The 25,645-nt window shown below is 34.7% G+C and overlaps 2 protein-coding genes across 4 annotated transcripts in view; one reads left to right on the forward strand and one right to left on the reverse strand.

Annotated features, from left to right (window-relative positions):
• Window positions 1–729: 729 nt before the first annotated feature.
• On the forward strand, window positions 730–24,105 carry LOC139686364 (KIF-binding protein). Of its 3 annotated transcripts, none has more exons than XM_071583551.1 (10): window positions 730–846; window positions 1,014–1,240; window positions 2,412–3,012; window positions 5,120–5,218; window positions 5,360–5,550; window positions 9,626–9,866; window positions 11,199–11,352; window positions 12,770–12,876; window positions 17,847–17,997; window positions 21,867–24,105. In XM_071583551.1, the coding sequence occupies exons 2-10, from the start codon at window positions 1,036–1,038 to the stop codon at window positions 22,002–22,004; spliced, it is 1,887 nt and encodes a 628-aa protein (XP_071439652.1). In that variant the 5' UTR covers window positions 730–846; window positions 1,014–1,035; the 3' UTR covers window positions 22,005–24,105. The 3 variants fall into 3 exon arrangements, with proteins under 3 accessions (XP_071439652.1, XP_071439654.1, XP_071439653.1); XM_071583553.1 differs by having other exon boundaries at window positions 742–850; XM_071583552.1 differs by having other exon boundaries at window positions 840–933.
• LOC139686407 (leucine-rich repeat-containing protein 9-like) overlaps window positions 22,639–25,645 on the reverse strand; it is a 31,448-nt gene continuing 28,441 nt past the window's right edge. The window contains exon 10 of the mRNA XM_071583601.1: window positions 22,639–22,806. Within this exon, the coding sequence (XP_071439702.1) occupies window positions 22,639–22,806 (168 nt within the window). The remainder of the gene's footprint in view (window positions 22,807–25,645) is intronic.

Genomic DNA, 25,645 nt, shown 5'->3' on the forward strand with positions numbered 1-25,645 from the left:
TTAGATGGGGATAATCTGAAATATATAATTCCTCTTCTCAAGTAATAAATAATATTCCTTGAGAAGAGGAAACCCAAACAAATTTAAAATAACTCAAGTATGACATGCGGATTTCTTATTATATATAAAAATTCTACCCTGTGAACTGCGAAAATTGCAAACTCAATTTATGTTTCCTGCAGTTCTAATCTAGAATAGCGAGTGGAGAAATGATTCCTTTAATCGCCTGCTAATAAAATAATTTACTTTCACTTCTCACATTTATACCTAAGCGTCTGTTGTCCAGACAAACTCAGTAACTAAAGAAGCGAGTTGACGAAACCCCTCCTTTTGCCTCACTACGGAAAGATCGAATGCCGTGATTGAAATTACCAATAACTTAATTTTTCATCAGCATTTCCATTAGTACAACTAGTTAAAGACTTCAACATTAGATAAACAAGGCCATATTACCTTTTGCGCTTGCTTGGATAAGTTGTGTTTCTAAATCGAAATATACGATTCGAACTTTCAGGGAATTCCCTGTAGAGATATTATGTTCACTGACTATTATTGACGATGTAAGTTACCAAATGTATTTGGCATTACACTCATATTTAAACTCTATGCAACTGTTATCCTTTTCCTGATACCCAAATGCTTTGTTGTGGTTCCCGCCCAACCACAAGGCCTAAAGTCGATCTCTATTGCGGAGCGGTAGTATCAATTGCCATCAATATATCGAATCGCTACAATCACCTTCGTTTAAAACGTCTTTGGTTTAATATTATTGTCATCAATGATTCATTTTAGATGTGATTGATAAGTTTATATTTGAGTGATAAGATACTCTATTATTTCTGTGAGGTAGGTGTGTGCGTTCTCCATATTATCTTCGCTGCAACTTGCTGTCATGTCTCGTCTGCTTAGGATTTTTCTTAAACATACTCAACAGTAATTGTTCATTATTTATATTTACTCTATTAACTGTATTCAGCTACCGTATATCACTTTCAATTATCTCTTGGTGGTAGGTAGTTCCTTAATGCCTACACAATGGATGATCATCACATTGAGCTGTTGACTACACTTCGTGAGAAGTACGAAAAGGTTCGCCGCCTCCTTGAAGACAGCAAAAAAGATCCTGAAGATGATCCTTATCACTCCAAATATGCTGCTCGTGAAATACTTAATGATATCAAGTCCAGTTTAGTGAAAATTTTAGATGATGTAGGAGGCATGGGAGATGGTGAAGGCAATGGTTAGTTGATTCACATGTGGTATGTGTCATTATATTCAATCATAATTTTTGCCGCCGAAAAATTTACCATAGTTTTATTATTCCATTACATTGCACAAGTATGTAGTTTTTAAAAAGTGATTATTGTTTATGTTATTATCAAGATGCGTCGAATGAAGACCCATTATCGTAGCCTGTACCAATGTTAATATTTATGCCAGGCACATAGACACACATAATCGCTAGAAGTTGGCGGAATTTCGAAACAGAAACCTTGGGTTATCATTTTATTTTAAACTCAAATATGCTCTTTGCACATCCCTTGAGGAAGTCATTACCAGAAAAAACCGGCCATATGTTCCTTAAACTAGCAACCATAGGTACCAGTTACCGAAACCTAATATTTATGTGTTCAGTGAAATAATTCAAACTTAAATTATTTACTTAATTCAGGCCCCATGGAAGCATAAATTATTCTCGGGATTTTTTACTAATAATAAAGCACAATGTGGGTCGCGGTACACTTCACTGGTAGAAAGTTGGACTACTGGCCGATTCGATTCTTGGGCAGCCCCCTCTGGGTACTCTGGCCCCACCCAAGCTTTTTTATTTGTCGGGTACTAGATCTTTCTGGGATGCCTCCACCTCCGCGGGGAAAGGAACTGCCCCCCCTACCACGCTGATGAACGAATGTCACACTCAGTCGTGCTTCGGTGAACTCTTAACATTACTGTTCACAATCACCGACCTTCGGGTTGGTTACTGAGTTTTCATAAAGCCTAATATTATATCATATGGCTTTCTTTTGAATCCAGTAGATGAAAATGCCGATTTCATCTGTGTGATGTTGCTAATAAAATTTGAGCATAGAGAAGGGTGTCTCTCTTAATTTCTGCATGTAACAATTACTGAAAACTATGAAAACCATTCATATCACACCATATGTCAATATATAATTACCATGATACAACATTTAAGGAAATGAGAGCCATGGTAAAGACGCTATACAAGCCATCATTTAAAACTGGTGGAAATCCATTCTACTGATGTGTGATCTATTTTAATTGTTACTGCTTAATCTTAAAAGTTATATCAAATGTGTACTTCTCTATCAAACTCATGCCAATCTCAGATGTAACGTAAACTTGGAATTTTTAATCCTAGCATTATGTCCTTAATGTAACATTTCTAGGGGATCATCTTCATGTGCCTGGTGTGTTTCGATTATCATCTCTCCTTGGTGTGATGTGGCTTAATTTGGGAACCATTGCAGTGGAAACTGAAGAGATAAGTACAGGAGAGGAGCAGCTGATGCAATGCCTTAAATGTATTCCTGAAGAGAAATGGCTAGAACCTGAAGCTGTCCTTGTCATTTTGTGTACTTTACAGCAATTGGGAATACTGTGGGCACAAAGAGACAATGCAGAGAAAGCTCAGGGATTTTTAGAACGTGCTGAAAAGCTGTATAATGAATTTCGTGAACTGTCATCACCTCCTCCAGTTGATATGGTTCAGCTGTTTAATTTTGGGGCAAACAAAGACAATGGAGATGACAATGAACACAATGAGACAAACAAAATTTTAAGTGGAGAAAATGCCATGGAGAAAGCTCATACTCACACTTTGTATTATCTAGCTCAAGTTTATGGAACATTAGGTAATACTTCCAAATCTGCTGTATATTGTCACACAACTCTCAAACGTATGCTTGAACGCAAGGAATATGAAGTTGTCGATTGGGCTCTGAACAGTGCCACACTTTCACAATTCTTCATCACAAGAAATTACTTCAAGTAAGTATAAACTCATTCTTTAACTGGAAAATGCTCTGTAGGTTAATATTTCTCGTTTTATTATTAGAAGCCCTAGAGTATTATTGATAACCATTGTTAGACCATTCAAGGAAATTCCTCTGCATGAATATTTATAGACATTTATGTAAATGGTTTTTAAGAACAGCAGCAGTAATAGTTATCAAAGACTAATATGCCTTCTTTAGTCAGTGGCATACGGATGGGCAGGTAGAAAAATATTATTGTCCAAAGAGGATAGTCTGAATGCATTCTAGTAAAACATAGCAATGACATGGTATTGATATTTTATGAAAATTGGTTTTTCCATCTCTCCTAAAAATACTTCGTGGACAGGCGTTTTAGATAGTTGTGTGGTTGGAGATGTATGAGGTATTCTTCATCTGGCTAAAAATGCACTAAATATTTCAGAAGTAAGATATTTTTCATATCTACCAGCGCATAGTGGGTCGCGGTAGTCCAGAGGGTAAAGCAGTAGATTACTGACCGGAGAGTCTGGGTTTGACTGATGATTCCTGGGCAAGCCTCTCTGGGCACCTGCAGCTCTACCCAAGTTATGTGATTTTTTGGGTGCCAAATCTTCCTGGGAAACCATATCTGGCACAGGGAAAGGAACTGGCCCCCCTACCCTGATGTGTGAATTTCACACGCCGTCGGGCTTAGTGCTGGGTGAACTCTATTATCACCTACCAAACCGATCTTAGGGCTGATTACTGTGTTTATGGTTTTTTTTGCCAGTACCTATTGAACTCATCTAAATGACCTCTTGGTGAAAGTGATTCTATGTATGTACTTCATCTTTTAAGTGTCTCTCATTCTACCTATGGAGATATGTTGCAAACAGCCAATTGTTATCCGTTTCTACCCTCTCCTTTGCATTTGCCATTGAATTACTCTCATCTGTCATTTGGTGGAGATTTTGGTGGTTATGGCAAAATTTTTGTGCTGTCAGGGTTCTTCTTTGAAGTAAGCACTGCTGCACTTGTCAAGTCCATTTATTTATATTATGGTTTCAAAACAACTCTCATAATTAACTAGAGAAGAATTACTCCAAGATAGGCCTTCTTGCTCTTTGCCCCTTTGATGGACTACGTTTATAATATTGCATGTCTCATAGCTTTGAAGTTAAAATGTTTTCATATTTTCATACCATTGATGGCATTGATCTAGAGCTATTACTAAAATTATTATAAAATTAATTTACCTGTCTAGAGAGTTATGGTATGTATTAAAATATAGTAAGTGTCTGGGCAAATAATGTTAAAGAGCAAAATAATGTGAAATATAAACTGCCAAACAACAGCTGTACAAGTTACATTTTCAAATTTGTCCATCAGCAAACATTAATTTTTCGGTAAGTTTAATAATTATCTTGAAAACAGATATTTTGGCTTTACACTTAAGTATTGCTGGTAGTCAGGTAATAACATCAAACATGTAGATGTCTTTATATAAATAATATGTGACCTTAAAACAGTTGGTGGTATGAAGCATGTGGCTGCCTCATGTACTGTTTTTTTTAAAGTTTACATTTGTCGTTTGGTAAAAAATGTCTCAAGTCACTAATATAAAGGTTGGAATGGTGTGGGTCAGAACTCAACTTTCACTGGCTTGGATTTTTGTCCAATCCTAAATGTATTATCCTGATTGTGCTTTCTATCTAAAAGAGAAATGCATCTTATATTCATTCATGTTCGTAGGAACTGTTTTTGAGGTATATATTAGACAGTGGAAATTCCCTGAAAGACATTTAATACAACTGAAAAATTTAAATTGTGACGATTCAGTGGTGTAGGGAGTGGGGAGAAGTTGGCAGTTGCCCTCTAATGCATTGAGTGATCCTCATGTTTTTTTGGTTGGGTATGCTCATGTGTGTGCATTTTTGTACTTAATTTGCTATTTACCTTGACAATTTTCTGAATGAAACTGAAAATACACAAGTGACACCAGAGGAAGTACTCAGCCAAAAACAGAATACTGATTAAGAAACTTCACATTTATTCTATTCCCAGATATGTGGTTTTCTGTTGAACATTGAAGCATGGTTTGTATTAACTATTTTGACATTTTGTTTTGAATTCTTTAATAGACAAGCTAAGCACCACTTGGCAGCATCGAGCTTTATGCTGGACCAATTCGAGAGTGAAGTAATCAAAGAGGATGACCGAGGGGAAGAACTGGAGGCAAAGTAGGTGGATTCTTTCATTTTTGTGTGCTTCGATGTATCATTTTTTTAGAAACGTTTGCCTGTTTGGCACGTCAATGTTAATGTTCAGGAGTAGTACGTACCTCATTTAATGATAAAATATTGCCTCTTTATTTCCCCAAGATGGACCAATTTTCATCATAGAAGTGCTGATGTGGCGAGATGTTGGGCTAAATATGGCTTAGTGTTGTTAACTGCCTCAAGGCAAAGGCTTATGAAATTGGCTGGCGAGGATATGGATGATGATGATGATGACGAAAATGGAAAAAGTGAAATAGAAGCAGAAAATGAGGGAGACAATTCTCTTCTTAAAGGTAATAAAAACATTTTAAAAATGTATTGCTTACAATTTTTCGGGTACCTTTGCCAGTCTTGAGAAGTTAAATTTGTATTTTGAAATCAGGGGACCTCTCGTCAGACTATGCGCTGAGAGCAATAAAATGAAAGGCTCACTAAATTATGGCTTTCATGCTTCAGTAAAACCTTGTCACTTTCAAATTTTAGGGACTAATGATAGGAGCGTATGTTTTCAGAGTAGATATCGAATCGACTTTTTTCGCCATTGAAACATTTGCACTGTTTGTCTTGTTTGTATACTAGTGTCACTTGTATTGAAGTGAGTCATTAAGGTGTCTTGAGCTTTAGTAAGATTCTCTCTTATGATTTCTCACCACAGAAATGACTCTGTTGTGAGAATTCTATTGCTGCGTAAGAAAGCATGATCGTAATTTTTTGTCTATTAGGCATTCTCCAAGATAATAGTTTTCATATATTTGTCGAGATGAATGTTATTACTTCTCTGTTTTTTAATACAGTCCATTTTCTTCCATATATCTTCTTATTTTCTATCAACTGTTACAGTTGCCATTTGTATAATGATATCAATGATCTTGTAAAAAAATCAATTCAGTCTCAAGGGCTACTATAATTTGCAGGCTTTGTTGACATTTTGTTCTGTGTTTCATGAGCTTTTGTGGAGTACTAGCCAATTTTTCCAGTGAAAAGTTTGTGGAATGTGTTTTTAAAGCCAGAAGGAGTAAAGAGATTGTGCATTAATTTGAAGAGAGAGTATTTCTGATCACAAGGGAAAATTAATTGATGTTCATCAATTTATCACTTGCTGAATAAAAATCCTTTTCAAATAATGAAAGTGTTTCCAACACTAGAAGCATACAGGGTGCGGCGCTTAAATCTGGACAAATATCCATTTCCTCAATTGAGATTTCCTCATCAGGTTAGCAAAACCTTCCCCAGACTTCTCCGAAGCGTTATACTTACCCACAATATCGTAAACAGTTGAACTGGGGTACCAGAAGAATCCAACTATTTCAAAATATAACGTCCAGTGCGAACACTTGTGATAATTGTGGCTCTTCAATGGTACTCTGCACTGGTACGTAACATTCCGGCCATTTTGAGGTTATGACTGTTTACTAGATGCCTATAGCTTTCAAGAACATCAATCGTGACCTTCAGTGAAACTATGATATAGTGGGAAATTCAAATTAAAATTTATCTGGATTTAAGGGCCGTACCTTGTAGATGTGGGAGAAAATAAATACCTAATATAAAACATGCAATTTACCAAGCAATCAGTTACAAAATACAAAATTTGTACTGTCACATTACGTTATATGTTAGCCTAATTTTTGAGACCAAAGAAAAGGGTTCTTGAGTGTTATGTGCAGTAGAGTTTCAATTACCCACTATACACAGGATAATTGCTAATAATGCATAGTTAAATATGAATTTTCATCCGTTATGTCCATAGTTTTGGTGGTATATTATGAAAAATTCTAAAATTGGTGAATGCCGGGTTCACCATGTCAGGTTGGAAGTTCTTGCTGCCAGGCTGCCCCTCACTTTGTCCAGTAATGTTGGAGCAATATGTTGTTCACTCAAGTTGAAGGGACTGGAGTGAAAATGATAGGATTTTTTTTAATTCTCAACAAATGTAATTTGGGTTAGAAACAGTCCTGATAGAGGATGATTTATTTTTCATTGCAAACATCTCTTGCACAAAAGAATGTAGATCATTATATATTCATATTCTACATACTTACCGAAATGGGAAATTTTCCAGGACCCTTTTCCTAGCAATGATGACAAATGTATTTAAATCTCTGATTAATGATCTGCATTATTGTAAGCTAGATGAGTTTGGAGGTTTGCAGCCCTGGGCAGGGAGTTTCATTTACAGTTTCTTTCCCTAAATTCTAAGAAACTCAAGCACTATAAGTTATCATTCTCTCAGAATCATGAAACATTTTAGATTCTCTTCCCTCCTAGTTTGGCTGCTGAAAATTTGCCTCAAAATGCTGTACATCTGTCCCATCACTCAGCCCTTAATCATAAACTGTCCTAAATCAGCCTAAATCATAAATGTATTCTGATAATTTTCAGAGAATTTCACAGCATGATACACTGCTCATTAGCCTTTCATTTTTCATTTAGTATTTTAAGCCAGTACTGTCTTTTCAAGCCTTCCATTTAACTTTTTCATTTTGATCACGAGTTACTTTTGATTTGGTATGTGGTTGAACTATTCCCTACCACGTTTGTTTAATTTATAGATTAAATCATAAGTTGTGCTTTTTAGGTATGCCAGTGTACATGAAATCTATGTGCAATAATCTCCATTGTGGAGTATTACCATTTGCTTCAGGCTGCCTTTATTCAGCATTTTATTAGGTGGCATTACTAATTTCTTTACCAATTTCCATATTTAACTGAGAATTAACTGTCAGTAGTAGTCTTGGAACACCTTCATCAAATGCTTCTTCTAAGAGGTAATTGAAGCAATGTCTAACACAGAAAACACTCCATGAAATTGTCCTGATGACTAGGCATCTGTTGAGGGTGATTATTTGAATCTGCAAGAAAATAAGGGCCGGCCTGCATGGTTTTTCCTAGCCACTGAATGACCCAGACTTCTGTCTTCCTTTTTTTAACTATTGCATCAAGAAATGACTATCTGCTCCTCTTCAATCTCCATTGTAAACTTATGTTGCTTAAAATGATTTAAAATATCTTCCTCTTCATGGGGCCATATTATAAAGGTTTTGTCTAATGAATTGCTTTGATTTTTTTGTCTTAGTTCAACAGAGCTTTTTGTTCCAATTCCTCCATAATAGATTTGCAATGACAGGTGATAGTGGAGAACCCTTTATTGTGCCTTCGGTCATTTCATAGAAGCTTCCATTCCACTAGAAGTAGGAAAGTTTTAAATAAAGCGTAACTCTTTTTAGGAATTTTCTGAGACCATTACTGGTGAGCTTTTTTTAAAATTTTTACAGCTTTTTTGACTGTTATGTTGGTGGAAAGTGACATCACATCAAAGCTGATGAATGGATCCTCCTTCACAACTCATACTAATGGATTATCTTGATGAAGTGTGCCAAGTTCTTTAGGTAGGTTGATTGTTTAACTGAGAAGGGTAGAAGCTCTTGGGCTAGTTGGTTTTTTGAGGAATCAGTGGTGCTCAGTATGGGGCAGAAAGGAATTCCTTTGTCTTTTCAGGTGGTCAGGTAATCTTGGTGGCTTTCATTGGGTTTCAGTAAGCTATCACTGATCTTCTTGCCAAATAGATGAATGGTTAATGAGGAAAACCTTCGCATAATATTTTGACAGCGGGATTGAACTCAATTTCTCGGCATGTTCCATCAGCCAAAAGAGATGAAATTATTTGTTGGTTGTCACCTGTAGTATATGTACTACTATTACATTGCCCCTGTCCACCATTGTTATTAAAAGGGTATTGCTTCTTTGGAGTTCTTATACTCTGTATTAATGTTGGTTTTTAGAGGTCTCATTTTGAGTTGTATTCAGCTAACGTCATATCTAATTCATCAGCATCACCTTTATAAGTTTGTGGATAGCATCTCCCGCAATGACTATTTCTTCTTTGGAAATCGTAGATGGTGCTGTTGCATAATTAAATTCCTTGAAAAGCAGGAAAGAGGCAGATTCACTAAACCTTCGGTCTGTAAAGTTGATCACGATTTCTACTCAATGTCCAGCAATTGGAAATGTCTTTAACCATTAAAAATAAAAAATAATGATCATGTACAATAAGGTGAAAGAACACAAATGAGCCTCTAAATTTACACTAAACGGGAGCTATATAAGCTGGAATAAAAAAATGCATTGTACTTCACTTGAAGAAGTTGACTGGAACTCCATTGACCTGTTGTGTTATAAGCATATGTGGATGGAACGCTAAGTAGAAATTAGTCCTCAACACCTCATGGCAGAGGCCTTCACAAAAATGTGAATTTTGGAAGGTCTTGGCACAAAGGATAACTGCATATTCTGTAACTTGTGGAAAATTCATCTGCCTGTGTGTATATTTGGTGTATGTACAAAGTGATGTTGTTCTCCCTATTTCAGAAAGTACAGACCAGCTTTGGTTCACTTCTTTGGAACTGTTACCATATGAAGAGCAAGTCACAGATAAATATGCTCTAACTTATGAGGATGCCAAAGCAATTTTCCTTAATGCACAGGAATGGCTAAGGAAAGCACGAGAGTTTTACCAGTTTGACAGCCATGCATCAGATCATGTTCAGATTGTCCAAGACCAGAGTCAACTTTACAAATACCTGGCATTTTTTGAGGAAAATGAAGACAGGTTAGATTTTGTGTATTCATGTATCCACAACCATACAGAGTCCTATAATAAGCATTTATACCTCACTGTGTATATGGCCTGGACACAAACAATTGAACCATTGGCCATCATCGGTATTAACCAATGTAAACCTGTACTCGGTTAAAAATTAGCCTGCTACTGGTCAGTATTTCACCATCAAATTAAAGGGTGTTGCAGTGAGTAGATAGGGGCATGTGTAGATATTAGCTAAACCAGCTAACATCTACAATTTAACTCTGACTGCAATGTGCCTTGGCCAGTGAGAAGGAAATTATGGCACTTTCAAAGCTTGCTTAATTAACATTTTTAATTGCATTTTTTTCTGATACACAGTATTTTGGTGGCATTTTTTGTATTGGTAAAAGACTTTAAATGAAGTATGCCTCAATGATAATAAAGGAAATCAACTTAGTTAAGTAGTTGCATTAGTAATTGGGTCAAAATTTTGATTTTTTTGGCGGGATTTAGCCGGCCAAGAAATGTTTCTACAATTTTAAAACAGGAATGGTAGTTTTTAAAGGAATATAGTTTAATAAAATTCATTGATGTCATGATAATCGCTATAATTCTTATGAAGTACAAAATAATCATTGATAATGAGTTTCTTTACTGTCAACAGATAGATGGATTTATGTTTCATTTTATCTAAAGAATATTTCTTGAGTGACTTTTAGAAAAACTTGAAAATGTTGCAAGAATCTGAGTAATTGGTGAAGAGTTGTATTTATTAGAACTAACCTTTACTAATAACATAATGTTTCAAAATCCAAACTCCAAATTTGAGATTTACTAGCTTTCATTCATAATTTGTAGAAACAAATCAAGACAAGAAGATTCTAAACTTAACCAAGGATGTTGATATTGAAATTTACAAAATTTTCAATGTTTTAGTAATTTTCTGATTAGTGGTAAAGCATGGAAAATTATGTAAATTTCCCAGGAAATTTGCCCTAGGTCACCCATCTCTTCTCAGAGATGTTGAAGGAAATGAATGTCATGGAACTAACAATTTTTCATTGGTAAAAGATTAAATGAGGATTTTTCTTCTTCGTGCATTTATTATCACTTAGCCGAAACCATTGTGTTGGGAGTCTATTATATTTGATTTTGTCATTTTCTTATCAGCCCTTTGTTGTATGCTTGTCTTTTAATTCAGATTCATTATTAATAATTGATACATTTAATTAGATGTATAGGGAATGATTATTTACCTACTAATTAGATTTGAAACTAAAGATAATCCCTAATAATATAGGTTCTGGGTATTTAAAAATTGTTGTTGCAAATAATTGGATTTTTCTTGATTTTCAGGCAATGTCGAATGCATAAACGACGTGTCGATCTGTTGGAGCCTATTATGAAGGAACTGAATCCTCAGTACTACTTGCTTGTATGTCGTCAAATATGGTTTGAGCTAGCTGAAATATATTCAGATATGATGGATATAAAGTTAGCTCGGATGCAGGTAAATATACTTAACTAACTTAACAGGAATGATAACTATGGCCGTATGAATATTATGGGAAAGATCACCCCCAGCCGTACTTTTAATGGTGGGCCAAGGATATGGTGAGGGAATATTCAGAGTAAAGAAATAGAATAAAATAAAACGAAAATGAAATGGGGTTAGGACGAAACAAGCGATTAAACCAATACACTCCAGCTAAGATTTACTAGATAGCATTGACCTTCGTCAATCGTAAGCACTCACACACTTGTGAAATCCTTCACTTGTGAAAGATTTCTTCCTACGCCAGCTACACCTATCACACACACAAGCTGTGTGATTTTTTGGGTACAAATTCTTCCTTCTTCTGGGAAACCACAGGTGGCACAGGGGAAATAACTGGCCTCCCTAACCTCATATGTGTATTTCTCATACCATATGGTGCTTAGTGGGGATCACTGTAGTCCAGGGGTAGAGCATTGGCCTACTGACCGGAAGACCTGGATTCAATTCCTGGGAACATTCAACTTCACCCAAGCTATGTGATTTTTGGGTACCAGATCTTCATGGTAAACCATAATTGGCCCAGGGAAAGGAACGGGCACCCACTACCCTGATTTGTGGATTTCACATGTTGTCGGGCTTAGTAATGGGTGAACTCTGTCATCACCTACCAAACTGACCTGTAGGTTGATTACTGTGTTTATGGTTTATGGAGCTTAGTATGAGGTGAGTTCTACCATCACCTGTCAAGCTGACCTCCAGGTTGGTTACTTAAGTGTTTTTATTTCTTTAAAAAAATCTAACCCATTATCATGGAAGTTCAGATGTAAGTTTTAGGTTTTTAAAAATCAGTAGTAATGTGCACTACATGAGTAATTCATGTAAAGACTCCAAGGTTTCCTGACAGTTATGAGATGATGGTTGACATACTTGACAGATTGATAATTGTGGTCAAACTGCACAGGTGAAGCTGCAAGGCAAATTGATTGCTATGCTCTTAGCAAAGTTTTCAAGCCATTTCCAAATGCTATGGAATGCCCTTTTACCTCATTGTAGAGTATTCATGTTTTAAATAAAGAAATGATTTTCTTTTACATTAATTACATCTTTGATGAATTGGGTTGTCCCTGAGACAGATGTCTTCATGATGTGACCATGGACTTGAAATGTTTTAAGTCACATTTAAATACAAATAATTTAAATTGTTCTTTACCCTTTTGTAATTATGAAAGCATAACTTTATTGAAATATAAATATTTACCGAAGGTATTAACAGAATCTACAGTTAATAAAATATTTCTATGTTTGCTTACCAGTCAAGTACCAATCAAGTTTGTTTATAATATAGACTTATTATGGCTGCAGATATATTTTAATGAATTTGTTTAGTTTTATTATTTACGAAATTCTAATGGCATATAATTTTCCATAGGAGTCTGATGAGCGACCAACACCTCATGCATTAAGAAAAATCAACTTATTAGCTGAGCAAAGTATTAGTAATTTTAACAAGTATGTGGATTCCTTAAGGATTCATAGGTAAGAATTATTTAAATTTTATTCTAATAAATATTCATGGGAAACTAAAACTTTTTGAATTTCAAATATGAATCTAAGTATGACATCATCATGATTAATATACGTGTAAAAGGGGAGTTTATCACTCCAATTCATTTAATGTTAGAAGTAACTTGTTTGAGTGTAAACAAATTGACCGTATTTTCTCATCAATAACGCACACGTTATATATACAAAAATGCTCACATGATGGAAAAAGTGATGATGCCCATAGTGTAATGAAAATTGAAAAATTCAAACATTTACATGCCTATGTACAGAATAATTTAAAGAAGAGTCTCGCAAAAATAAATTAGTCTGGAAGCATGCCTTTCTAATTCCATTCCATTTAATGCATATGCACATGCATATACAGATGCACGGCTTCAATACACCTTCAAGGTAACCATGAATCCCTGGGCGCTCGGATTCTATACAAATTCATGATAACTACAAAATGTTGGGTGCGCATTATACATAAGGTGCATGTTATCAACGGGAAAATACTGTAATAACAGCTAATTCCCTGTGTTATGTAGCAACATACGTGGGTTGGTCAATATTTCTCTAGAAAACCCTAGAAATGGTATGCGTAGTGGCGGAACAGGTTTTCATTTAGCAAGCCTCTTTCTAGATTGCTGTTTAAGTTTTTTGCGTATCGGTCTCATGGTTTCATTTTCATAGTTAATTGAAGCAGCACTTTAAGAATTTGGAAAAATGGAAAAAATGAGTTTAGTGGAATGATTTAAAATTTATATTTAAAAGCTTTAATTCTGAAAAAAGCAAAGCTAAGTTAGATGAAGCCCATGGCATTCTGCTCCTATGTTTACGACGGTAGACATTTTGGTAAATTAGTTTAAGCATGGCCGTATTTCCAAATGTTGAAAATCTACATGACCTCCGAATGAAGTGACTTCCTCCGAAATTATTGATGAAATCCACAATATGGTATTTAGTGATCAATGAATCAAAATTTGCAAAATAGTTAAGGCCACAGGCATATTGCAAGGTACAGTATTTTCAATTTTGAACAAAAAGTTGGGTGTGAAACAATCTCGGCCCGAAAATTGCTGTGTTTGCTCTTAGTGGAGAATAAATGCAATCTTGTGGTTGATTTGGAGGCAGATTTGGTGCTTTTCCTCTCACAATCGTGACAAGTGTCTGCATTGATACATAAGTGTGGAGGAGACATGGATATGTACTCTACTGCAATCTAGAGGCAAAGGAACAGTTGAAACAGTGTGTTTCTAAAAGGCCAATCCTACTCTGAAGAAGACAAAGGTGGTGAACTTGGCCAACAAGGTGATGGATAGTATTTTTTGGATGCACTCTCAATCATCTGCATCAATTACTTGCACAAAAGACAAACAATAAATTAAGATTATTATGCATCGTTGAGTGAAGAAATAAAGAAGAACATCATTTAACAAACAAAAAATTCCCTTTGATCAAGAGAATATGCAGGTGCACATCTGGGCAGTTTCGATGGTGGAAATTATGAAGTTGAATTTTGATTATGGCAATGATTTAGCCCCCAAGTAACTTTTTCATTTCCAAACTTGAAAAAACGGCTTGGTGGAAAATGATTCACATTGAACTGGTAGGTCATTGCCAACAGAGATGTCTATTTTGAGGACCCTCTGAAGTCCAACATTTGAATGGCTTAAAATATTTGGAGAAAAGCTGGCAAAAGTGCATGGAGCTTAAATGAGATTATTTTGATAATTAATAAAAAATGTACCCAAAACAATAATAATAATGTTTCTATTTTCTAAGACACTGCAAATTCCACGACAGTAACTTTTAATAGAGTCATCAATTAATGTGCATTACAATACACCAATTTCAAAATGTAAAAATCAATCGCCAAAAGCAGGATCCACTTATAATAAGTAATATGTTGTGATTTTGTGTAATGCATACTTGAGCACCAAAATAACCTCTCTCTACTTCTCATGACTCTTGAAATTATCAAAACTTGACTTTATTTGAACACCCTTGGAAGCTTTTTGCAATTGGAAATGCATACAATAGTTCACTAAATATGAATCGAATAGTATTGGACAGAAAGTTTTATAAGGGATTCAATAATAATAAGGAAACAATCCCCATTACATACAGGGTGCGATGCTTAAATCAGGACAAGCAGGCATTTCCTCAAATGAGGTTTCCTAGCCGGGTTAGTGAAACCTTCCCTAGACTTCTCTGAAGTATAATACTTAGCCTCAATGTCGTAAACAGTTGATCTGGGGTACCAGGAGAATAAAACTATTTGGGGCACCAGAAGAATAAAACTATTTCAAAATATTTCAAACACTTTCGATAATAGCGGTTTTTCGATTGTACTCCAAACTTGTACGTAACATCTTGGCCATTTTGAGGTTATGGCTGTTTACTAGATGCCTATATCTTTCAAGAACGCCAATCACGACCTCCATTGGAACTACAGTATGGCAGGAAATTAAAATTGAAATTGGTCCAGATTTAAGCACCACACCCTGTATACAAGTAACCAAAATGTTAAGGAAACATCTGTATTAGTAGTTAATCGCTCAAGTTCAAAAAACATTAGCAGAACATGAATACCTTATTCAAAGCACAAGTGCAGAAATAATTATTGGAACAAAAAGCTGGTCATCCACTGATGTCACCGACAGTGAAATTTTCCCATAGTCCATTTCCAAAAACTGAGTAAATAGAATTGGGGCAGTATCTTTATTGCGGTTAAGAATTATTGTGCCAGCAGGGGTGAGTAAATTCCAGATCACGGTTTGGAAAGCATTTGTGCTAGGAGGGAAGGTGTTTTGGGTCAGGGGTAGTCAGATGTATAATCACTGCCTGCCACAATCTAGCAGTGGCTTGCAGGTTAATATTAAGTAAAATAAAAAAGTGTTGATAAGATACAAGGGTTGCTATTTATATGTTGAGCCTTGACAACGCAAAGTGCTTTAGGTGCCATCTGGCGTTTCCTTCTGAAAGTTCGACCCTTTAAAAGAAATCTTTCTTCTGAACATTTTGTCATTTGATCAAAACTTGTGCTGTTTACAGTGACTCGAAAATTTTGTCTCAGCAAAAAAATGGATTTAACTCATTAACACCTCCGTGTGATGATTTTTTACGACATTTGATGTGGATTATCAAGACAGGAGTGCATGGGTCAACTTACTTCCACTTTTGGTGATGAAGCCCCATCCTTAGCCACTGTAAAACTCTAGTCTTAAGAATTTCATCATGGCTGTCATTCGCTCAGTGACGAAAGTCGTGAAGGTCGTCTAAAATCAGTTGTGCCAGAAAACATTGATGCTGTGCCAGGACTAGTAAAGGAAGATCGTCATGTGACAAAATTTGGTCGTGTTGGATCCTGCATAATTTGACGAAAGCTTGAAAAGATCTGGATTCGAATCCCAGTCAAGGCGAATGATTTTTACACTCTGAAATTGTTGCATTGAAATGCACATTAGCGGATGACTCCGTTAAAAGTTACTGTTGCGGCATCTCCCGCAGTTTCTTTGGAGCTTGAAAAGATACTCATGTCAATTGGTGCAAAGACGTGCTCAAAAAATACAATCGCGGTGCATCGAAAGCTGTGTATAACATTTACACAGGTGACGAATCTTGGATCTGTCTTTTCATCACTAGGCTAAAAATATAAATAGCAACCCTCTGACATGTTAAGAAACCAAAAGAATATAGGAGGGGAAGAAGAAACTGGTTCCACTCAAATGCTCTCATAAGTATCTTCTCTGTATAGATCACATAAATCAACACACTCTGGGGGTGTTCAGATTAGAAGCGGCTTTTCTCTTTGCTAAGAGATGAATAACCATAAGAGATATTGGATAGTTGTTTTTGAAAGCGTAATTCTGAGAGACAGGAGGGTCAAGAGCATGAGCAAACATCATATTGGGCAACTGGTGCAAAAAGATTGAAAGACAAATGATTAGATCGTAGTTCTTTCTTCCGAGCTATAATCCCAGGTCATAAGAGGGATCATATTTTTCATTTGTTTAAATGAAATCATATTTTCCCTTGGGTTATCCTGCTTACTGAAATCTCTGTCAACAATATAACGATCTTTTGAAAATGGAAAAAGTAAAAAATACTTGAAAAATAAAGTGGAGAGGAAAATAACTTGAAATGAAAGAACAAATATTTTACTACTATTTTACTATTGGTACATGAAAAGAAAAATGGAAAACTTTTTACCAATATTAAATAATGGAAACAATAGTATGCACGTACTGAAAAATGGTAATATCTGGGAGTGGATGTTAACTGCGGCTGACTAAACATGGAGTTTTCCGTGATCTGTTGTTAGAGTACTGGGTGCGGCAACGTAATGTTATTTTTGATTAAGGAAAGCCCCTTTAATAAAGGACATTATGTTGCCTCACCCTGAATAAAAAATTTTCTTTGCTGAGAATTGCATTTGATGACCATATTTACACTTATATGAAATTTCAGAAATCGACTGTCACCATCTAATGTATTTGGGTCATATTCAAACACTTCACCGTAACGACACAAATTATCAAAATACTCCCCCTAAAGTCTCCTAACTCTCTATTTATCTCATACCATTTTGCCACTTTATTCTTTTTTACATATCTCCCTTTTTATCCCCCTTGTGTAATCTTATGTACTCATTTCCAGAACATTGTCTCATAGTGTTAATAATTATTCTCTATTTTTTCACTCCAGCCATTGGTTTTTTTTCCTGTTTTTCAATACATATTTAGCTCATTGTTACTCAAATCATACCAAATACTCAAAAGCAAACAGTAAGTCATGAAGCCGCCTAATAGCAGATAGTTAAAGAGATAACTCTGTATTTATTTGTACTCTTTCATTACTTCTATCTTAATTTACCATCGTCATTCCACTAAATGTATCTTCTGTTTATATAACAATTTTTTTGTAATGATTAACTGTCTTTTTTTTATATTTAATAGCACTAATGAAATGCCAAAGAAGTTTGATGAAGACACCGTGAGGCCTGTATTGTTGGCCCACTTTTATCTTGGCCGTTTACATAGTAAAATCATTCAGCCTGACAAGAAAGCACAGCTTGAAAATATTTGTGAAAGCATTAATAAATATAAGGTGAGTTCTCTCAGTTGGTTTTTAGATTATAATGATGTGTTATGCATGTATCTTATGCCTTGAAGTCTCTTATGAGTCTTATGCTTAAAAAATCATACGTGAATTTGTTATTGAGGATCATCCTATGAGATTCTCTTCTCTACAAAATGGCCTCTATAATATGGGCCTTAGTCTCCTACTTATTGGAGTTAACCTGAGGGAAACCTCTGGTTTGTACTTCTAAGTTAGTTTAATATTTTTGAATTTTAATAAAGTGAATGGATAAAAAGTAGTTACATTCATATATTTAGGGGCCCTAATGTTCCATATCTAAGTCAATATACTCTGAGGTGAAATATAATGACGTGACAGATTCTTTGACGTATTGATGGATTTGGGCATACAGTTAAAAAGGTTTTTATTTCCCTCACCAAGGTTAGTTTGTCATTAGGCAGAATTACTATTACTACTGCTTATGGTATTGTTGTTTTGAGCAAAACTACAAATTTTCAATATTTTTAGACCATTACTTATTGTTTTAACAGCCTAAAAATCTTTAATGAGTTGATAATTTTACCATACCTCTCATTTTGACATCTGGTGAGGCCAACTAGAATGATTAAAAAGGGTAATAAAGTAATGATACCAATTTTATCTAGCTGTATACATTTCTACTAATTTTAAATGCTGAATGTAAAGTTGTATCAGCATTTAGTTTATAGAATTAAAGTTAAATGACAGTTCCAAGGTCAGAATAAAAATCTTACAGAAAGTTTTTGTTGAAGAAAAGGGACCTGGTATGATTTGTTAAAAGTGAAGTTTTACATGTTGCTTATAGTGTATTATTGTACAAAAAATGTTTCAGAAAAATTTCTCTGTACTAAAATACTGATACAAGTTTCACTTTTTCACTATGCTAAATTTTATTGTCGTACAGTGCTCATGGTGTAGACAATAAGGGTGGGTTGGTTGTTTAGTTTTGAAATTTTTTTCATGTCAGTTGGTACATTAAATACAATCATTTAGCAGCCCACTATCCATTGGTCTATTCAACTACAGTATCCCATTCAAAGTTCTAGGGTCAAATGTGGTGGCATTTTGCCTCTTTCCTTCCTTTGCATCCTCTTTACCTTTTGCACATGGCCACTGCCCTTTCAAAGGTTAGTCACTCTTGAGGAAGGCTAAATTTCTGGAATGACAGTGGTAGAAGCAATGGGAATGGTGAAATCCAATTCCTGGGGAGGACCATGCACTTTATTTACAACCTGCCCAGCTACACTTGTGGGTGGCCATGGTGTTCTGGAAAAACTGGTAGCAAAATATGCTTCTGATACCTTAATGCACTGATTGCAAATTACTGTCTGAGGTGGTGATGACTATCTCACCATTGTAACAAGATATTGCCTCAGGCAGGTGAGCCTAATATTTTCCAAAATGACCGTTGTGACCCATTGACTGCTTGATTTGAATGATTCCATTTTGCTGTTTTGCCATTTTTGAACATCCTGGTGTCTTTCCATTCTTATTTTTTCTATCCCACTTCTTTATGTACCCATAGCATGTGAAAGTAATTTGATTGTAATTGTAGAATGCGTTTTGAATGTTATAAATCTGGGAGATTCCACGTACCTATGAAATGGCTGAAGACAGACCAATTTTTATTTTCCTTGACCACTCAAAATGAATTCTTTCATTTTTTCTCACTTTCATGAACTCTTTGGAAGGCATTTTAACAATTCACCAACAACAAATTTGACATTTTTTAATACTTCCACAACATGTACTCCATCACAATTTCCAAAGGAATTAAAATTGTAATAATGGCATCAGTTGAAAGACAAGACATAAAAATTATCTTTCCAACAGTTAAATGATAAAGAATTCCCAGTAGAATTTCAGAAACTAGTTCCCTGAACTAAATTAAATGAACATTGCATTTTTAGCAAATTTCACATGTTTTTTGGGACAGTTCGACCTCATAAGAGATTAATTTTGCAAAACTTGTAGTGTATCTATTCTACTCAACTACAAAAAAGTTATTACATCATTTTTTATATATATAAGAAAGGCTTAGTCAAACATGGTTTAATACAGTTATCTTTAAGTTCAAAAAAGTTTTTTTGGGGTTGCAGTTAAAAATTTTTGAAACTTTTTATTTACTCCAAGGGTAGTCTAGTGGGTAGAGCACTGGGCTCCTGACCACCTTGAGCAAACCACTTTGAGCAACATAAAGTTTTAGCTTAGAGGATTTCCCTATGGATATGCAAAAGATGTATATGTTTTTAAGTTGCCTCCCTGAAAATGCCTAAATCAGTTACCATGTCAAATTATATTTTTATCCATCCTGTATGTTGTTAATGAGGTAAATTTTCAAAGAAAAGATTCCTACTTTTGTAGCATTTTTCTGTGAAAATTGAAGCATTCACCTCAGTTCATTTTTGGTATTACAGTTTGGTGGATGATAAGACATTTGGAACATTTCACTGATTTTTAAACTTGGTTTTACGGCAAAATCATGAGTGGTTGCCTGAAATCTGTCAAATAACTGGTGTAACCATTAGGGATTATTATGATTTTATAATTATCAGAGTTCCTTATAATCTTTTGATGTAAATTCCTAAAGTAAGGATTATGCACATTTATTACATCTTTTAAAAATATGTATCTCCATCCATTGCATTAAAATTCTGCTAGATAACACCTTCTGTTAAATTTCAATATTTTGGAATTTTGGTAAACTAAAATCACCATTGAGAACTCACAAATGCTGCAGTTTATTTTTGGTGGAACAATTTCATCCTCCTGTCTTACAATGTATTTTAAGCCAAAGCTTCCAGTTATTGGGAATATGTGCCATATATACATATGTATATTGCATGACGGTAGTCATTTTTATTTCATTCAATATCTGCTGATCAACCTTTGATTCTTTTTTCACCATGACAAAACTACTTGATCCCTTCCCCCATTCCCACCTCTAACCACAACCGCCTCTCCTACCCATATTTAACATCCCTTTAACTCAACTTCAAGCTGACCGCACTTGGAGTAAGTAGGAAAAACTCCCCTTCTCATCACATTCTTCCCCAGGGAGGCTGCTCATGCTCTCCTCAATTTTAGTAGTAGTATAGAAATCCTGCAACATTGCCAAATCAGATAATTGCATTTGAAATACCATCATTGAGCTGTGATAAATCCATGACAGTGGTGCACTGTGGATTGATAAATCCAAAGCTCTTGTAAAAAGCGTTTCCTTTTGATAGCACAGCATGAGAACTTGAAGTTTGTTTCTCTATGTTGGTATATATTTTGCGGCATCAGACCTGTTGCATCAAAACATTAATGGTTTTCGTAAGGCATGTGTGCCATATGAGGTTTTTCAAGTATGATGGAATTGCTGAGAGATGAGTGCTTTCTAGTGGAGAAAATGAATGATATGTGCAAGCTGCAATAACACGAACAATTCACACCTTTCTTCAAGAAAATTAGATGTAAAGCAAATGAAATTCAGATAATTAATTTGCATTATTTGGTGCAAAGAAAGCATCATCTCTTCACCATTTTTATTGGTTTCTAACTGCTCATATAATTCGTGGATGTCTCCATTTTTCGGGTTCCCGCCACGTTGGTAGTTATCCTGAACGCCACGGAAGACTACAATGCTCATATAATATTGAATTGTAAACCCTCCCAAGTATTTTCATTTTGGTAATTGAGAGGTATCTGTGTAATGAAATTGATTCATTTCCCCTTTGAAACATATGTGTGTGTTGGCTGTAATAACAATACTACCTATATCTTGTGACTTTGAAGGTTCCATTGATAGAATTATCAGATAATGTGAAAATGTATTGCAACTATTTAGTCATTTGAAAAAAATTCTTTTTCAGTTTGTTGTGGAGTACTGTGAAGAGCATGAAGATGCAAAGAAAGTTATGGGTGTTGAGCTTGGTATATCCAAGGAGATGGTAACCTTGCTGTCCTTAAAAATGGATAGGATTAAAAAACTCCTTGATCAACAGGCTTAATATGTTTTTATGAATCTTTGTATGTCCATTTGACATGAAAAAATCCTTTAGTTTTGGTGCCATAGCATGAAATGAGCTATTCCATTTGATTTTGTGATTAAAGTGACGTGATGTTGTGATGTTCTGCTAAATATACTGTTGATATTCATTATATAAATTTATTATCATTGGTAATACCTAATTTATTTTTATGTAATTTGTTATTAATTAACTATTAGTCATTTTGATTATTATTATTTAATTATTTTATGACTTACCATGACTTTTAACCATGGAAAATTAATCAATGTTAATGATCATGTTTTTTAAGGCAATGCAAGTCTATTCCTTTGCTTGCCATTTGTTATACATTAACTGAAAAATAATTTTGATCAATTTTTTTATTTTGGTAACTGCCAATAATGCCCACCTTACTGATATAATGATAACCTTATCACAGTTTTTGGATTAACTCTGCAATAGCAAATATATTAATATACATTCTACTTGTTAGCCATTATTTTTGGGAGGATTAAAATTTTGATATCAGCTATAAGATATGAGAACATCTGAGTTTTTCTTTGGCCCGAAGTCACGTCAGCAAGGTTATTACATCACCAAATATATACTGTTGCTTCATTTGCTTGCTTTGAGGTCATATGATGCTTTCAGGATCTACCATGCACCCATCAATAGATTTTAGTGATGGGGACTGTTGCACAATGATAGGGTAGGTATTAGGATTCCGAATTATTGGATTTCCAAATAAAGTAATTTCTTCCAGATGAGTATTGTATGAGATGAACTTGAGTTGCTCAGTTTCCTGTGAAATAAAAATTTAGATTTGCTAATTCATTGAACACAAGAACAGATCATCAAGTGGATAAATATTGTTTGGTTTTTTAAATACATGACTGTTTCATGATAAACTAGTGGAATACAATTTATGAAAGTTTTGTCTTTAGTGGACATAGTTGAAATAACTTACCTTGACTTACTCCAATGAGATGGAAACCTAGCAAAATAGCAGCCAGTTTCAAAATATTTATTCTGTCATGTTAATGGATTTGTATTTCATAACCTAACCTGTTGGTCTCTTTAAGTTACGTTCTTCATGCATTGAATGAAAAATGCAATGGAGTCAGTGTTCCAGCTTAATCTGGGTCCATTCAATGTTTAAGTCTACGTTGTCATTGTATGAACATATATTTCTTGGTTTCAACTACTTATGGACTCAAAATGTGGATGTGTTGAGCTGAGGACCGGTGCAGAAAAGTGAGATTAGATTAGGGGGAAAAATTGATTGATTTGTTTATTTTGAGTGTAGATTTAAACAGTTTACCCCTCTAAATTTACTTACACACTAGACGACATCCTGTACCTTCCTCAGCTCAAATTGACCAATTTTGAGTGTAATGTCTGTTGAAATCAAGCAGAAGTATTTTAATTTGTGTTTGATTTTCATGGCAGTATGTTATTTTTTAACCTCTGGTTGAAACATTTGTATTACCCCTTTTCAAATTGATAAATTTGTGATGATGCAAACTTCTTTCACTGCTCTGCCTTGCAGGAGATACTTTTTTGAAAAAATTTCCAGTTCTACCTTCCCTGAATGAAGTTACACTATTTTAAAAATACAAAACAACTTGTTTCCTGTCAGTTATCATTGAAAAAAAAATTTCATAATTACTGCCACATTAATATTATTAGAAGGAATGAGATTTGAATTTGTGGGATTTTTGATAGTCTTTGGTGGCCCTTACAAATGTGCAATCAAGTTTTTGAAAATCGCTGATAAATAATCAGCAGACAATTTAAATTTTCACTCATGCGATGTGGTAAATACTTGCTTTTTTTTAGCCCTTCTTTAGTGAATGTGGGCTGTGCTTAATTGGAATACTCTCCTCTAAGTACTAATAAAGAAATGTATCAAGTAAGCATATTCATGATTGATTGTAATTGCTGCTTTTGCATTACAATTCGACAATTGTCCTGGTGGCAATGGTCAATTGTGGTCAACGGTCACTCTCACAATGCACATACATGCGTACACAAGAAGAACATATATGAAACAAAATGCTCTTATGTATAATGATAATAATGATGTAATACGTTTTTCATGAAGTGCAGTATCATTCATTGCAATTTTTCTCATTAAACATCATTATACATTAATAATAATTTCTTCTTTGCATGTTTTCTTTAATATCATTATGATTTAGGTATAATATTGCCATAGGTAAGTTCAAAACAGGAAAGCACCTTAAATTGAATCACCTAGTACCTACTGAAATAAAGTCTTGACATTCTATTCTAAACGAATAAAAATACTTTGAAGTTTTCCAAAGTAAACACTTATTAAAAATAAATCAGCTATTCTACAATCCTGAGTCAGTCTTTGCGATTAATTATTATGTATGAAGGCAGTCTGAATAATCTGTTCAAATCAGAGAGAGGGCACTGCTGGTGTGTATCAAAGTTAATTTTAGTTAATAGCATCAATAGAATAGCAATAATTAACTCTTTGGGAAAGGTGATACAGGGGCACAATATGCATTCTTGTTAAACAATTGGGGAAATAAGTTGCAAAGAAAACATCCAAATCTCCCTGAAAAAGTCCTTTTCCATCATGACTACAAACCAGCTCACTTCAGATTTGACTCCCTAAGAGTTCTACCTGTTCTGCAATATGAAGAAATGACTGGTAGGAAGGAGAATTTATTCAAAAGAGGATATATTTGAGAAAAAATTGATTTATGAGGGATCAACCATCTGAAGCACTGTTGGATGAAATGTAGGAGACTATAATGAAAAATAAAAATTTTTTTTCTGAAAAATCAAGTAGTTTTAATGTTTTATTTTCTAGCCACCTTCATATTTATCTCCATTAGCCTGTATTCTGCCACCATTTGTAATTTTAGCATGTAACTATGTATGTCTATATATAAAGCTCTGTTAAGTTTTTTTGTGGAATTTTGTTAAGTTTACAGTTTACTTTCCAAAAGTGATTAGCCTACTCTGGGCTGTTTGAATTGACTGAAGGATTCTGTGTTGTAGCTCAGATTGTGCAAGCTTTTAACTTATCTATGCTGATTGGGTACTTTTCATGCACGGGTTATGTGCTGTATGAAGTTAAAAGGGAAAAAATGGGCTCACTCGTCATAATGCATTTTTTGTTTGAGAGACAATAGTAGTAACTCATTCTAATTTAAACAATCGAAATTGATATGCACAAGTGTCCATTTGTTTTGGCATAATTTGGTGCAGTGAAGTCAAATACCTACATTTCCCTTTGTCCCCTTACGTAAGTGTTGTGAAATGAATATGATTTATATGGTTGACTATTGAAACTATCATTCAATGAATATTGGCCATGTGTAAGACTCCTAGTGAATGCCAGTAATTTATGATTTGCTGCACAAAGAACATGGACATACATTTTAGCATATTCCATTTCATCCTTCCATAGTTCTTTGTTGTTGAAAAAGAACTTTGTTATAACTGATTTATCCATAGAAATGTCAACATGTGGGCATTAATTAAATCAGTCATGGATATTAGGGTTGGGTGATGGACCCTTCTCTCTTTGGAGTTGAGCAGAAGAAGAAATTGGACAGATGCTCTTTCGACCACCTGCTGAAGTGTAAACGAAACTTGAAAGT

This window comes from Hetaerina americana, unplaced genomic scaffold (assembly GCF_022747635.1).
Source record: "Hetaerina americana unplaced genomic scaffold, ioHetAmer1.1.p SCAF_14, whole genome shotgun sequence".
NCBI classification, from domain to species: Eukaryota; Metazoa; Arthropoda; class Insecta; order Odonata; family Calopterygidae; genus Hetaerina; species Hetaerina americana.